This window comes from Heterodontus francisci, chromosome 46, assembly GCF_036365525.1.
Source record: "Heterodontus francisci isolate sHetFra1 chromosome 46, sHetFra1.hap1, whole genome shotgun sequence".
NCBI lineage: Eukaryota > Metazoa > Chordata > Chondrichthyes > Heterodontiformes > Heterodontidae > Heterodontus > Heterodontus francisci.
Window position 1 is genome coordinate 18,190,804 of NC_090416.1, and position 15,799 is coordinate 18,206,602.

The following is a 15,799-nucleotide window of genomic DNA, read 5'->3' on the forward strand; positions in this document are numbered from 1 at the left end:
TGCGACGCTCCCTCAGTACTGACCCTCCGACAGTGCGACGCTCCCTCAGTACTGACCCTCCGACAGTGCGACGCTCCCTCAGTACTGACCCTCCGACAGTGCGACGCTCCCTCAGTACTGACCCTCCGACAGTGCGACGCTCCCTCAGTACTGACCCTCCGACAGTGCGACGCTCCCTCAGTACTGACCCTCCGACAGTGCGACGCTCCCTCAGTACTGACCCTCCGACAGCGCGACGCTCCCTCAGTACTGACCCTCCGACAGCGCGACGCTCCCTCAGTACTGACCCTCCGACAGCGCGACGCTCCCTCAGTACTGACCCTCCGACAGCGCGACGCTCCCTCAGTACTGACCCTCCGACAGCGCGACGCTCCCTCAGTACTGACCCTCCGACAGCGCGACGCTCCCTCAGTACTGACCCTCCGACAGTGCGACGCTCCCTCAGTACTGACCCTCCGACAGTGCGACGCTCCCTCAGTAATGACCCTCCGACAGTACAAGCCTGGATGTTGTGTCCCTCTGGAAATGGCTTGAACCCTAAACCTGTGACTTGGAGGCAGGGAGAGGGCGAGGGTGGGTGAGGTATACCCACTGAACCAAACAAACATTGAGAGCATGAAAATGAACCACAGAGGTTTTAGAAAGAGGGAGAAGAGAGCACAGCTTCCTGATGTAGAGCTTTTATTGGTGAGCTTTGAGTGCTGGATGTTGATTAACGTCTGCAGTTCTGTCAGTGTTGGTGTCACTCAGTCAGAGCTGGTGTTTAACATCATTGCTTTCACGGTGCCACAGAGATGGTTAACAGCCGGGGAATCTTTGGTTTCCGGATCGGAGTTTCTGTCTGCCCGATCTTGCTACAATATCTCCTTTTCCGTCTTCAAGCTAGTTCAGCAGTGTCAGTGAAGGTGTGGATTATATGAGCGTGTCCAATTCCAGGTAACTGACCCATGCATCCCCTCCTGAAGGCACTGAGGCTCATTGCCACCGCTGCACCAGGCCATCCCTCGGGAGGCAGCCAAACACCACGCTTGGATATTCAACTGTGGAGTGCAGCACAGGCAGCCAGTCAGCTGGAATCAGTAACTGTCAGTCGCGTGCAGGTGCCCCCGCCCCCAGCTGCATTTCCTCTCTCCCTGCCTTGATGGTAATTTCAGCTCCTCTTACTGCCTGCCTGAGATTGGGGACACAGCCTGGGACTATTCCGGTCTCAGTGGGTCACGCCCACTCTGTCTGGGAGCTACTGTGGGAGCTTGTGATTCGAGGGGCAATCAGCTCCCTGCGATGTTACACATTACCAGTGTGTTTTCCTAGTGATCCCTGCCACTGTCTGGCATTCCCTGTTATCCCTACTGTTCTCCCAACTGCTATACAGGGCTGGTGCATGAGCACACAATGGGTGAAGCTAGCAGGGAGTCCTCACCACTCTAGGTTAGACAGGATCAATGGTCACTTGGAGGGCTACTGGACGGTGACTAAGCTATGGAATTGAATTCCAGGTCCTGGGAGAGTCAGCACCAACAGGAGAGGTGGAAAACTGTCATTTAGCCCTGGAGTTGGGAAGGTTAGTTAAAACATGAATGACCTGGGCCCTCCACACGGGACAGTGTGTATAGTTAGGAACAAATTCACACCGATTTTCCCGTTAAATCATCAGGGCCCCTGATCCCGTTCCCCGGCAACCCCTCCCCCCCACCCCACCCCCCCCACACCTTGTCTGCGGCCAAGCCTACCACAGTGACCTCTGAACCCGCTGTCCCATCCCATCACTACGGTAACTGGCCCTGGATGAACTCCATCAGCGGTCGCAGCTGTTGCTCCAGCCCCTCGGGCCCTCCCTCGTTTGCCAGGGTCCAATCCCAACAGACACCCTCGTCCAGACCGCACTCCGATTCCGTATCGTCCACACCTGCCCGGGATGGGGGAAGCAACGGGATATTGGTTACCACCTGCTTCAGCACAGAATAGCCCTTTCCCAGCACAGCCAGACCGACTCCAGTAAACACTGCATCAGTGCAAGACTCCAACAGCAACAACAACTTCCATTTATATAGCATCTTTAACGTAGTAAAAGATCCCAAGGTGCCTCACAGGAGCGATTATCAAATAGAATTCGACCCCGAGCCACATAAGGAGATATTAGGACAGGTGACAAAAAAAACTGTGTCAGAAAGCGGCACAGTGGCGCAGTGGTTAGCACCGCAGCCTCACAGCTCCAGGGACCCGGGTTCAATTCTGGGTACTGCCTGTGCGGAGTTTGCAAGTTCTCCCTGTGACTGTGTGGGTTTCCTCCGGGTGCTCCGGTTTCCTCCCACAGCCAAAGACTTGCAGGTTGATAGGTAAATTGGCCATTATAAATTGCTCCTAGTGTAGGTAGGTGGTAGGAGGAAGGTGGGGATGTGAGAGGGTAATGGGATTAATGTCTTCTTTGGGCCTCCTTATCTCGAGAGACAATGGATATGCGCCTGGAGGTGGTCAGTGGTTTGTGAAGCAGCGCCTGGAGTGGCTATAAAGGCCAATTCTGGAGTGACAGGCTCTTCCACAGGTGCTGCAGAGAAATTTGTTTGTCGGGGCTGTTGCACAGTTGGCTCTCCCCTTGCGCCTCTGTCTTTTTTCCTGCCAACTACTAAGTCTCTTCGACTCGCCACAATTTAGCCCTGTCTTTATGACTGCCCGCCAGCTCTGGCGAACGCTGGAAGGTGGGGATGTGAGAGGGTAATGGGATTAATGTAGGATTAATATAAATGTGTGGTTAATGGTCAGCACAGACTCGCCGGGCCGAAGGGCCTGTTTCAGTGCCGTATATCTCTATGACTCTAAAGGTCAGTTTCGAAGAGCGTCTTAAATGAGGAGAGAGGTTTCGGGAGGGAATTCCAGAGCTTAGGCCCCAGACAGCTGAAGGCACGGTCGCCAATGGTGGAGCGATGGGAATCGGAGGGTGGTCAAGAGGCCGGAATTGGAGGAGTGCGGAGATAGGGAGGGGTGTAGGGGCTGGAGGAGGTTAGAGATAGGGAGGGGTGTAGGGGCTGGAGGAGGTTAGAGATAGGGAGGGGTGTAGGGGCTGGAGGAGGTTAGAGATAGGGAGGGGTGTAGGGGCTGGAGGAGGTTAGAGATAGGGAGGGGTGTAGGGGCTGGAGGAGGTTAGAGATAGGGAGGGGTGTAGGGGCTGGAGGAGGTTAGAGATAGGGAGGGGTGTAGGGGCTGGAGGAGGTTAGAGATAGGGAGGGGTGTAGGGGCTGGAGGAGGTTAGAGATAGGGAGGGGTGTAGGGGCTGGAGGAGGTTAGAGATAGGGAGGGGTGTAGGGGCTGGAGGAGGTTAGAGATAGGGAGGGGTGTAGGGGCTGGAGGAGGTTAGAGATAGGGAGGGGTGTAGGGGCTGGAGGAGGTTAGAGATAGGGAGGGGTGTAGGGGCTGGAGGAGGTTAGAGATAGGGAGGGGTGTAGGGGCTGGAGGAGGTTAGAGATAGGGAGGGGTGTAGGGGCTGGAGGAGGTTAGAGATAGGGAGGGGTGTAGGGGCTGGAGGAGGTTAGAGATAGGGAGGGGTGTAGGGGCTGGAGGAGGTTAGAGATAGGGAGGGGTGTAGGGGCTGGAGGAGGTTAGAGATAGGGAGGGGTGTAGGGGCTGGAGGAGGTTAGAGATAGGGAGGGGTGTAGGGGCTGGAGGAGGTTAGAGATAGGGAGGGGTGTAGGGGCTGGAGGAGGTTAGAGATAGGGAGGGGTGTAGGGGCTGGAGGAGGTTAGAGATAGGGAGGGGTGTAGGGGCTGGAGGAGGTTAGAGATAGGGAGGGGTGTAGGGGCTGGAGGAGGTTAGAGATAGGGAGGGGTGTAGGGGCTGGAGGAGGTTAGAGATAGGGAGGGGTGTAGGGGCTGGAGGAGGTTAGAGATAGGGAGGGGTGTAGGGGCTGGAGGAGGTTAGAGATAGGGAGGGGTGTAGGGGCTGGAGGAGGTTAGAGATAGGGAGGGGTGTAGGGGCTGGAGGAGGTTAGAGATAGGGAGGGGTGTAGGGGCTGGAGGAGGTTAGAGATAGGGAGGGGTGTAGGGGCTGGAGGAGGTTAGAGATAGGGAGGGGTGTAGGGGCTGGAGGAGGTTAGAGATAGGGAGGGGTGTAGGGGCTGGAGGAGGTTAGAGATAGGGAGGGGTGTAGGGGCTGGAGGAGGTTAGAGATAGGGAGGGGTGTAGGGGCTGGAGGAGGTTAGAGATAGGGAGGGGTGTAGGGGCTGGAGGAGGTTAGAGATAGGGAGGGGTGTAGGGGCTGGAGGAGGTTAGAGATAGGGAGGGGTGTAGGGGCTGGAGGAGGTTAGAGATAGGGAGGGGTGTAGGGGCTGGAGGAGGTTAGAGATAGGGAGGGGTGTAGGGGCTGGAGGAGGTTAGAGATAGGGAGGGGTGTAGGGGCTGGAGGAGGTTAGAGATAGGGAGGGGTGTAGGGGCTGGAGGAGGTTAGAGATAGGGAGGGGTGTAGGGGCTGGAGGAGGTTAGAGATAGGGAGGGGTGTAGGGGCTGGAGGAGGTTAGAGATAGGGAGGGGTGTAGGGGCTGGAGGAGGTTAGAGATAGGGAGGGGTGTAGGGGCTGGAGGAGGTTAGAGATAGGGAGGGGTGTAGGGGCTGGAGGAGGTTAGAGATAGGGAGGGGTGTAGGGGCTGGAGGAGGTTAGAGATAGGGAGGGGTGTAGGGGCTGGAGGAGGTTAGAGATAGGGAGGGGTGTAGGGGCTGGAGGAGGTTAGAGATAGGGAGGGGTGTAGGGGCTGGAGGAGGTTAGAGATAGGGAGGGGTGTAGGGGCTGGAGGAGGTTAGAGATAGGGAGGGGTGTAGGGGCTGGAGGAGGTTAGAGATAGGGAGGGGTGTAGGGGCTGGAGGAGGTTAGAGATAGGGAGGGGTGTAGGGGCTGGAGGAGGTTAGAGATAGGGAGGGGTGTAGGGGCTGGAGGAGGTTAGAGATAGGGAGGGGTGTAGGGGCTGGAGGAGGTTAGAGATAGGGAGGGGTGTAGGGGCTGGAGGAGGTTAGAGATAGGGAGGGGTGTAGGGGCTGGAGGAGGTTAGAGATAGGGAGGGGTGTAGGGGCTGGAGGAGGTTAGAGATAGGGAGGGGTGTAGGGGCTGGAGGAGGTTAGAGATAGGGAGGGGTGTAGGGGCTGGAGGAGGTTAGAGATAGGGAGGGGTGTAGGGGCTGGAGGAGGTTAGAGATAGGGAGGGGTGTAGGGGCTGGAGGAGGTTAGAGATAGGGAGGGGTGTAGGGGCTGGAGGAGGTTAGAGATAGGGAGGGGTGTAGGGGCTGGAGGAGGTTAGAGATAGGGAGGGGTGTAGGGGCTGGAGGAGGTTAGAGATAGGGAGGGGTGTAGGGGCTGGAGGAGGTTAGAGATAGGGAGGGGTGTAGGGGCTGGAGGAGGTTAGAGATAGGGAGGGGTGTAGGGGCTGGAGGAGGTTAGAGATAGGGAGGGGTGTAGGGGCTGGAGGAGGTTAGAGATAGGGAGGGGTGTAGGGGCTGGAGGAGGTTAGAGATAGGGAGGGGTGTAGGGGCTGGAGGAGGTTAGAGATAGGGAGGGGTGTAGGGGCTGGAGGAGGTTAGAGATAGGGAGGGGTGTAGGGGCTGGAGGAGGTTAGAGATAGGGAGGGGTGTAGGGGCTGGAGGAGGTTAGAGATAGGGAGGGGTGTAGGGGCTGGAGGAGGTTAGAGATAGGGAGGGGTGTAGGGGCTGGAGGAGGTTAGAGATAGGGAGGGGTGTAGGGGCTGGAGGAGGTTAGAGATAGGGAGGGGTGTAGGGGCTGGAGGAGGTTAGAGATAGGGAGGGGTGTAGGGGCTGGAGGAGGTTAGAGATAGGGAGGGGTGTAGGGGCTGGAGGAGGTTAGAGATAGGGAGGGGTGTCGGGGCTGGAGGAGGTTAGAGATAGGGAGGGGTGTCGGGGCTGGAGGAGGTTAGAGATAGGGAGGGGTGTCGGGGCTGGAGGAGGTTAGAGATAGGGAGGGGTGTCGGGGCTGGAGGAGGTTAGAGATAGGGAGGGGTGTAGGGGCTGGAGGAGGTTAGAGATAGGGAGGGGTGGAGGAGGTTACAGAAGGGGGTGGGGTGGGGTTGAGACCATGGAAGGATTTGAAAAAACGAGGATGAGAATTTTAAAAAGGAGGTGTTGGCGGACCAGGAGCCGATGTAGATCAGCGAGCGCAGTGGGTGCAGAGTGAATGAGACTTGGTGCGAGTTCAGATATGGGGGTGCAGAGTTTTGGATGAACTGAAGGTTACAGAGAGTGGGAGATGGGAGGCCGGTCAGGAGAGCGATGGACTGGTCAGAACCTGGAGGTAACCAAGACGTGGATGTGGATTGCAGCAGCTGAGGGATTGAGGCAGGTGGAATTGGGTGATGTGACGGAGGTGGAAATAGGCAGTCTTGGTGCTAACAAAGAGTCAGAAATAGACTCCTTCCACCCTCAGTGGAGAGAGGGGAAGCAATGCCTTTGACACAACTAATGTCAGACATCACACATCCAAACTCTCTCCATTATCATTGATCTTGGGGTCAGTAACCTTCTGTCCTCTTACATTTCCCCTGAACTCCCCAAAAGAAAACATTCATTCTCAGGATGTGGGCTTCATTGGCATTTCTTGTCCATCCCCTCTTTCACCTTCATTCGTGGGTGGTGAGCCCTCTTAAACCACTGCCTAGTTTGATAAAACCCACTGGGCCACTACAACAGGGGCAGTTAATAGTCAACCACATTGGTGCAGGACTGGAGTCACACCCAGGCCCAGACTCGGTAAGGACGTCAGGAATCCTTCCCGAAAGGGACATTTCTCAACCAGTTGGGGTTTTTTTTTTTTTAAAACGACTGTCTGACTGCTTCCTGGTCACTTTCACGGAGATCAGCTTCTCAAAACCTGAATTCAAATGTCCCTGGGTTACTTGTCCAGCAACAGAACCACTACGCCACCGGACCCAACTTTACCTGGAGTGAAGGCCCAGCCTCTCTTTCTCCTGCTCTCCTCAGATGCAAACACTCGCACCGTCTGCACTGCCTGACCAAAGTGCGTCCGGAACCATTCCACGTCGGATTTACGCCTGGCGTCACTGACGAGCTGCAGGGAGAAAGGTTGGACCGTCAGGTAATTGTGCGACTCTCGTCAAGCTCGGCCCCCAAACGGTCAGGGCCTCGCTGGGGTTCAGGGTTGCTCGGTCAGCATGCAGCTCACCCAACTCTTTCTGGACAAATCTTATCCACGTTGGACTCACACTCAGGCACACGCACACACAATTAGGTCTTGCAAGAACAAAGATTCAGCATTGATATCAGGTCTGCCAATGTCTGCAGAGAGAAAGAGAGTTAATGTTTCAGGTCTGTAGCCGTTCACCATCATCCACCTGAAACATTAGCTCTGCTTCTCTCTCCACAGATGCTGCCAGACCTGCTGAGTATTTCCAGCACTTTCTGTTTGTATTTCAGGTTTCCAGCATCCGCAGTATTCCGCTTTTGGGATAAGGAGACAAGTCCAACTGCACGTGCATCAGTGGACATTCCAAAGGATCGCGACCAAATATGGTGAAGGAATTGCTAAGTCTGAGCCAAAGGATGAAGGGAGCCACGTGGGTGAGCGCAGCTACCGGAAAGACAAGGGAAGCAAACCTACAAGCTGAAGACAATATCACCCATGTCCCAGTAACACCAAAGACCAAGGGTTGCCTTTTGTTCAGTGTTGTTTTACTTACTTTAATAAATCGTGCTTGATTCACAAATTATACCAGTTGTCCTATGTTATTGAGTTGAGGTCTTGTCCAAAAACCTACACCAGGGCCGGTGGAAAGTCATTCGGAGCAGGAACTGAGGCTGATTTCCTATCTGGGACATTGAAGTTAATGACCATCTCCAACACTTCCCATTTGTCTGAAAAAACTCCACGTCCTCCTACCTACAATACAACATCCATTTGAGTTCCATATGCCACATTAATCTGATGTGGCTGCACTGTATCGATCAGCATTGTCGCCCCATTCTGCAAACCCATGGCTTTTCCTAGTTTACTGCCTTCAGCAACTCCAACATTGTATTTTAAATGAGTTCACGCCGCTGAAAATACAAAAGCAACCTCACCCTCACACAGATGATTTGATTGCGATTTCAGCACTGCGTAAATTATTCTCTCGCCTCCAGTACCATCGCCCTTCCATTCAAATCTGCCGCCACTCCCTACTACTCCAAAAACCCACCTCCGATCTGCTCTGCTCTTGAACAACTGCCCCATCGGCAACCTCCCTCTCCTTGCCAAGGGACCTCTGAACGTGTTTTCACCTCCCCAGTCTGTGCCCATCTTTCCTGTAACTGTATCCGTGAATCTCTCGTATCATTTTCTGCTCCGGCTCTCAAACAGCCCTAAATTCATACTACTAATGTGATCCTGCGACTGCGGGGGATCATCATCCGTGTCCTCACTGCAGACTTTTAACAGGATCGATCACATCACCATTCAAACACCTCTCCTCGGTTGTCCAGCTCCCATGTTTGGTTCCACTCTACCCTACCAGGTCAGAGAATAGGATCATAGGAAATTTATGTTCTTATATGGGCAGGAAAGTGGAGTTGAGGCCGAGATGAGATCAGCCATGATTGTATTGAATGGCGGAGCAGGGTTGAGGGGCTGAATGGCCTACTCCTGCTCCTAGTTCTTATGAAATAGGAGGAGGAGTGGGCCATTCAGCCCATCGAGCCTGCTCCACCATTCAATTACTATCCCCATATTCCTTGATATCATTAGTTTCCAGATATCTAATGATTTCTGTCTTGAACATGCTCAATGACTGAGCTTCCACAGCCTTCTGGGGTAGAGAATTCCAAAGATTCACCATCCTCTGAGTGAAGAAATGCCTCCTCACCTCAGTCTTAAATGGTCTCCCCCTTATTCTGAGACTATGTCCCCTGCTTCTAGACTCACCAGGCAGGGGAAACATCCTATCTACATCCATCCTGTCACGTCCTGTAAGAATTTTTTAAGTTAGAATAAGATCACCTCTCATTCTTTGAAACTATAGAGAATACAGGCCCAGTTTCCTCAATCTCTCATCAGACAATCCCACCATCCCAGGTATCAGTCTGGAAAACCGCCATCACACTCCCTCTATGACAAGCATATCCTTTCTTAGATGAGGAGACCAAAACTGTACAATCCTCCAGGTGCAATCTCACCAAGGCTCTATACAATTGCAGCATCCCCCACAGGGGCTTCTCTTCCCACCACCCCCCCCCACCATTACCTCCGAGAATCATTGCTTGGCTGCATTTCTATACATACCTGCTGTCTCCATGGTGCCATCATTCAAAGACATGGGGTCAGTTTCCATGTATACACTAATGACACCCAGTCCTACCTCACCACCACATCTCTGGACAGTTTGTGCATTCAGACAGCTTGTCAGGAACCCACTCCTTGTTGCCCAGCAGCTTTCCTCCAGTTAAATACTGGGAAGAGCGAAGCCACTGCCTTTGGTTCCTAACACTAACTTAGTTTTCTCCCCTCCAATTATTGTGGGCTGGAGACCCACTCCAAAGACTGGAGTGCAAACTCCAGGCTGACACACCCAGTACAGTATTGGGGGAGCACGACGCCAACTGCATGAAATCTCGAAAGTGAAGCTCAAACACACAAACTTCTGATTCCGAAGCAAACAGTCTGATCCACAAGTGAGTCTTTGGAGTACTGCAGAGGTCTCCTTACCCAGACAGGCTGCGTCACATCCTTTATGATTAAACGGCAGAAGCATCCGGGATCTCTGGCTCGTTGCTCTTCCCCCCAGCGGATCATCTCCCCTCGGTATTGCTCCTTGTACTCACTGGCCCCCATGAGCTGCTCCAGCTTCAGCCCATGCTCCTGGCCACAAAATACAGCCAGGGTCAGCTTACAGTACAGATGGGGGGGGGGGGGGGGGGAAGAAGAGGGTGGTGGGGGGGAAAGAGGGTGGGGGGAGTTAGAGTGCAAGAGAGAGCGAGAGAGAGAAAGAGCAACAGTGAGATAAGTCTTGTTTTTAACACAGTCTGGACGCAGGGCGAAGAGTGTGTAGAATAGAGGTATTAGGAACCTTTTGGATGGACCAGAGAAGCTGTGGTTGTCATCTTTCGAGCAGAGAAGACTCAGAGGAGATTTAAAATTGTGAAAAGTTTGGAAAAAGAGAAACTGTTTCCAATGGTTTAAAGGTCAGTAACCAGAGGGCACAGATTTAAGATAACTGGCAAAAGAACTGAAGGCGACATGAGAATAAACTGTTATACACAATGAGTGGTTAGGATATGGAATGTACTGCCTTGTGAATCTGCTTCCACTGACTCCAATAGAAAAGGGAATTAGATAAATGAAGGAGGAAATAAATTGCAGGGGAAAGAGCAGGGGTGTAGGACTAACTGGGATGCTCTTTGAAAGAGCCAGCACAGACTCAATGGGCCGAATAGTCTCCTTCTGTGCTGTACTATTCTATGATTCTGAGAGGGGAAAATTCAGAGCGGCCGAGCACAGTAGGTTTGATGGAATAGGGAGACATTAAATTTTCTTCCCTGTGTTTTGCTCCCTGTTGGTTTTAACGCGGTGGTAAGGTGAAGGGATATCTTACATAAACAGAGACTAATGAGGAAATGCCTGGAGAAAAGAAATTAATGCATAACATCAGAGAGAGAATACAATACCTCGGTCACATCATTAGAGCAGAAGGTAGACAGAGACAATTATTGGAAGGAAAAATCGATGGAAAATGTAGGGGAGGGAAGCAGAGAAGAAAATGGATGACAGATATAATGGACTGGACGCAGCTGACCGATGCAGAACGTGTAAGGACAGCACAGGACAGGCAGAGGTGGAGATCCACGACAGTCAACCTTCTGGGAAGAGGATGACACCAACGAACGAAGGAAGGTGAATTGAACAGAGCCAGAACACCGAATGGAAAGTGCAGAGTAGGAGATTGTGAAGTGCAACACAGCTGAAAGCGAGCAAGAGACAAGGCAGCCTAAATGAAGAAGCATGCATTGTGCGCGCTGTGGGCTCAACCCACCTGAGCATACCTTGGCATATTGCTCCTTAATGGGTGCCGACAGTCTCAGGATGGCACAGTTTTCAACTCCCAACCTCCAAAAAAACACACAGAAGGAAAGGTTTACTCCGATGCACATGTCGCCACTGCCAATTAAATGGGGGTGGGGTGGGGAAGTAAGTAGTGGAAATCATCAGGGGGTTCCCACTCCTGGTCACTATCCAGTGAGAGCAGGATCAGGGGTTTAATGTGATTCCCCCTACAGTTGAACAGCCACACCCCCTTCTCGAGTCCGCATGCGTCACCACCAGATGAAACCCCCATCGAAACAGTATCCCCAGCCCGAAAGGAGAGTAAAAAACCCGATTGTTTTAAATTTAACGCACATTTTAGAAATTTAAAATAAACTACTCGAGTCCGGTGCTTGGGCGACGACAGACAGACAACAACGTCTATGTATTTGGACACTGAGAAGAGGGAAAAAAAGAAAGTTATTCATGAAAACACATCGAATAGAAAGTTTAACCTTCACTTTCAGGCGGCTGACCTGCTCTGAATGGAGTCGGTGATAAAATCCTTTCCAGATTTTCTCTTCCCGCTGAAAAGTAGCAGCAACACGGGCGCCGCCATCTTTGTCAGGGAGACACCACCACAACCCCCACAGAGGGGTGTCCATGGGGAAAACAGAACCTGAATCACGGACCCCAGAAGAGCAAAACCATTTGCTACAAACGCTGAGTAAGATCTAATCTAAATATGGACAATAACTGCTCAGTTTCCCCCCCCCCCCCATCACCATAGACAGCAACGAGCTGACCGTGTTATTTTAGTAGGCTCCTCCCCTTTACCCATAATGGCACAGTCCGCCCTTTGGAGAGCACCGTTAAAACGCTCCGGGCGGCTTCCTCCATCACAATGCCCGCAGATTAATTCCGCCTGTGGGTTTAAACTGTGCAAAAGTACTTTTTCATGGAAATATTCTCGTGTTCATTTGAAAACCCATGTTTCATTTCTTCCTCGTTGGTTGCTTTCTTTGGTTTATAGTTGGGATTTTTGTTTATAGATGTGTTTTTATTCTTCTGTCTTTTCCCCTGAGTGACATTCCTGTATCTAGTAGTTCAGAGGATGACCATGAAAGCCTGCAGTCTGATCCCTCCCTTGGCTGACTAGTTTGCATTCAGCGAAACAAGAGCCTTTTCCTAGAAAAATAAAGGAAAGAACTTGCACTTGTATGATCAGCCATGGTCACATTGAATGGCAGAGCACAAAGGGCCAAAGAACCTACTGCTCCGATTTCTTATGTTCTTGTGGCACCTTTCATGTACAGAGAATGTCCCAATTGCTTCACAACCAATTAATTTCTTCTGAGGTGTAACCACTATAGTTGTGTAGGCAAATGTTGCAGCCAATTTGCACACAGCAAGAGAGTGAAAAAAGGCAAGACTATAGCCTGCAGATTTCAAATAACTGGTGTGGGTCCAATGGGCCATATTGCCTCCTTCTGTACAAACACAAAATACTACGGATGCTGGAAATACTCAGCGGGTCAGGCAGCATCTCTGGAGAGCAAAACAGCATTAAACGTTTCAGGTCAGTGACCTTTCTTTCATCAGAACTGGAGAGCAAAACAGCATTGACCTTTCAGACCTGAAGCGTTAACTCTGTTTCTCTCTCCACAGTCGCTGCCTGACCCGCTGAGTATTTCCAGAATTTTCTGTTTTTGCTTCCTTCTGGGCTGTAATGACAGTAGTCTTTTATCCAATCCAAAAAGACATCAGGGTGGATGCAAAAATTGGTGCATGGTCACAGCCTTCATTCCTAAATCCAAGAGTCAAACACGCACAGACTTTTGATGAGGCGTGTTCATTCTCACAAAACTATCACAGACTACTGAGAAAACTGGATTGCTTAAAAAAAGCAAACACTATCCAGTCACATTAACTATATGTTCTACATAAAGCAGGAGGTAGAGTGATAGTCAAACTCACAGCTACAAAAGGAGAGAAAAAGAAAAAAATGATTAAATAGATGGTAGAAAAATCTTATTCACTCCATGAAGCATGCACTATCAATGGGTGCAATTGATATACAAAACATACCACTTCCTTGTCTGTATCACTCAGTATGTTAAGTACCGGTGTGGCTTATTTGGTACCGTTCCCATTTCTAAGACTGTGAGTTCAAGCTTTGCCCGTTGGTTTGAGCCTAGAATTTAGGCTGGCAGTTCAGTGCAGTACTGATGAGATGTTAAACTGAGGCCTTCCCAGGTAAACATAAAAGATCCCATTGTGTTATTTCCAAGAAGGGCAGGGGAGTTATCCCTGGGGGTCAATATTTAATCCCTCAATCAACATCGCAAAAACAGGTTAACTACACATTATCACATTGCTGTTTGTGGGAGCTTGCTGTGCACAAATTGGCTACTGTGTTTCTGACGGTACAACCGTGACTGCACAACCGTGACTGCACTTTCGGATGTCGAGGGGTTGTGAAAGGCACTGTAGAAACAACAAGCTTTTCTTTTGGTGCCCACAGCCCAGCATGAATCACCGTCAAGAGGAGAGGGAGGGAAAGCAATGGACTGTCAAGAGAGAAGAATTTTTAAAAAAAAATTAAGCAAGGGAAAAAAAATCGTGAAAAATTGAACTCAATTGGGGTTGGGAATCTTCCCCTTTAAGAGTGAGGTCCCATTCATGGGCAAACTGCCCTCATTCATCACCTGAAGTGCTCTGTGACGTCACGAGACCACCACGAGAGGCCACGCCCCCCCCTTAACTGTGGGGCGGGCGATGGCTGAGTAAACCGTATCGTGATTGGTCGAGGCCGGGAGACACCGCGGCAGCCAACGGAACGGCGCGTTGGAGGCTCGTGGCGACGTTGGCGGTTGGAGTTCCGTCTTTGTTCTGGCAATTTCCATCTTGTGGAAAACAAAATCTGAGGAAAAAATGAGGTAAAAAAATAATAATTCAAAGAAAAAACAAAAAAAAAATGAATGTTTTTGTTTTTAGCTGAGGGGAAAGGCCCGAGGCTTCGGGCGGTTAAAGGCTGACGGTGGTTGTCGTGTTCCCTGGGCCCCGGCTCCCTCCCTCATGGCGCCTCCGGTATTTGCTGCTCCTTCACTTGGACAAAGTATTTTGTTCCTTCACTTCTTTGTGCAAAGAGTTTCGGGATTTCGCGGATTCATTTAGATTCTTCCTCTCTGTCCGCTCCCCCGGACACACACACGTGTGTGTGTGTGTGTGGATTCAATTGACTATTAAAGTTCTGTGTAGGAGTTTATTTCACATCATTCAGGGTTTTCCCTTCTGGAAACATCCCAGCTCTCACTTGGAAAGAAGTTTCTCTTCAAAACCCCTTCTCCCTGACTGCTTTTTAAAAAAAAAAACATCCTTGATGGAACAAATAAATCCCCTCCCTCACCCCACTCCCAGCCTCACCCCACTCCCAGCCTCACCCCACTCCCAGCCTCACCCCACTCCCCGCCTCACCCCACTCCCCGCCTCACCCCACTCCCCGCCTCACCCCACTCCCCGCCTCACCCCACTCCCCGCCTCACCCCACTCCCCGCCTCACCCCACTCCCCGCCTCACCCCACTCCCAGCCTCACCCCACTCCCAGCCTCACCCCACTCCCAGCCTCACCCCACTCCCCGCCTCACCCCACTCCCCGCCTCACCCCACTCCCCGCCTCACCCCACTCCCCGCCTCACCCTCACCCCATTCCCTCCCCGCCCTCGCCCTCACTTGTTGTCAAAACCTGTAACATTTCCAAATGGTTCCATTTTTAAATCAAATTTTTATTTCTTCCCCCCCCCCCCCCCCCCCCCCAGGTCTGGGGAATTTTGCACTCTGTGCAGTTTTCGCACATCCTGTGGTCCCAGCCCTCTGGCTTTAATGTCTTTTTCATAACTGGATTGTCCTGTGCAGGAGGCTCCTTTTAATGTAACTCATGTTTTACACACATTTGTCAATATTTCACTCCACGTTCCCATTTATAAAAGCCGATACACTGAACGAGGAATACAGCAGGAGGCTATTTGGCCGATCACGGCTGTGCTGGCTCTTTGAAAGAGGAATCTGATTAATCCCACTTACCCTGCTCTTTCCCCATAGCTTTGCAGTTTCTTTGAAGTGTTCATCCAAACCCCTTTTGAAAGTTACTATACCCTTTCAGGTAGCACATTCCAGATGATATCTCACTGCGTAAAAATACTTTTCAACTCCCTTCTGGTTCTTTTGCCTATTTTAAATCTGTATCCTCTGCTTACCGACTCTCCTGCCTGTGGAAACAGTTCCTCCTTATTTTCTGTATCAAAACCCTTCATGATTTTGAATGCCTCTATTAAATCTCCCCTTGACCTTCTCTGCTGCAAGAAGAACAAGCTCAGCTTACCCAGTCTCACCACAACTGAAGTCCTAATCCTTGGTGCCTAGGTGTTTTTTCAAGCTTTTATCCCTCTGGTTGTTCATTACTTGAAACTTAAGTTGAATGAATTAAAGTAAATTCTGAATGGAAAGAAAATCATTGACATTTTGAATAGTTCCCTAGTGTAATCAAGGCAAAATCATTGGAGTTATTCACAATACAATTATTTCAATTTGGGTGAGTTATCATACTGGAGCAATGAGCTTTCAGTTATCTCAGTGACCTGTATCCATCCTTGTGTTTTCTTGGAAATATTTGTTGCATTATTCCTGCCTTTCCTGATGATATTCCTACTTTTTTTTTGCTGCAGAGATTCCTGTGTTAAATGTTTGAAAGTTTGCATTTTTTAAGCACTGGGTAATACTGTGAACTTTCAACTCCGGCCTCA

The 15,799-nt window shown here is 51.0% G+C and overlaps 2 protein-coding genes across 3 annotated transcripts in view; one reads left to right on the forward strand and one right to left on the reverse strand.

Annotated features, from left to right (window-relative positions):
* Positions 1-664: 664 nt before the first annotated feature.
* On the reverse strand, positions 665-11,715 carry pmvk (phosphomevalonate kinase). The gene is made up of 6 exons (XM_068022655.1): positions 11,534-11,715; positions 11,018-11,081; positions 9,684-9,836; positions 6,926-7,055; positions 1,731-1,906; positions 665-1,040 (listed from the first exon to the last, which is right to left on the reverse strand). Exons 1-5 carry the CDS (start codon positions 11,614-11,616, stop codon positions 1,767-1,769), a joined length of 570 nt encoding a protein of 189 aa, XP_067878756.1. The 5' UTR covers positions 11,617-11,715; the 3' UTR covers positions 665-1,040; positions 1,731-1,766.
* A 2,111-nt stretch (positions 11,716-13,826) lies between these two features.
* The window catches only part of ilf2 (interleukin enhancer binding factor 2), a 33,588-nt gene continuing 31,615 nt past the window's right edge, over positions 13,827-15,799 (forward strand). The window contains exon 1 of one of the 2 annotated variants that reach the window (XM_068022807.1): positions 13,827-13,936. In XM_068022807.1, the coding sequence (XP_067878908.1) occupies positions 13,932-13,936 (5 nt within the window). In that variant the 5' untranslated portion in view covers positions 13,827-13,931. The remainder of the gene's footprint in view (positions 13,937-15,799) is intronic. The other variant, XM_068022808.1, reaches the window with a different exon arrangement.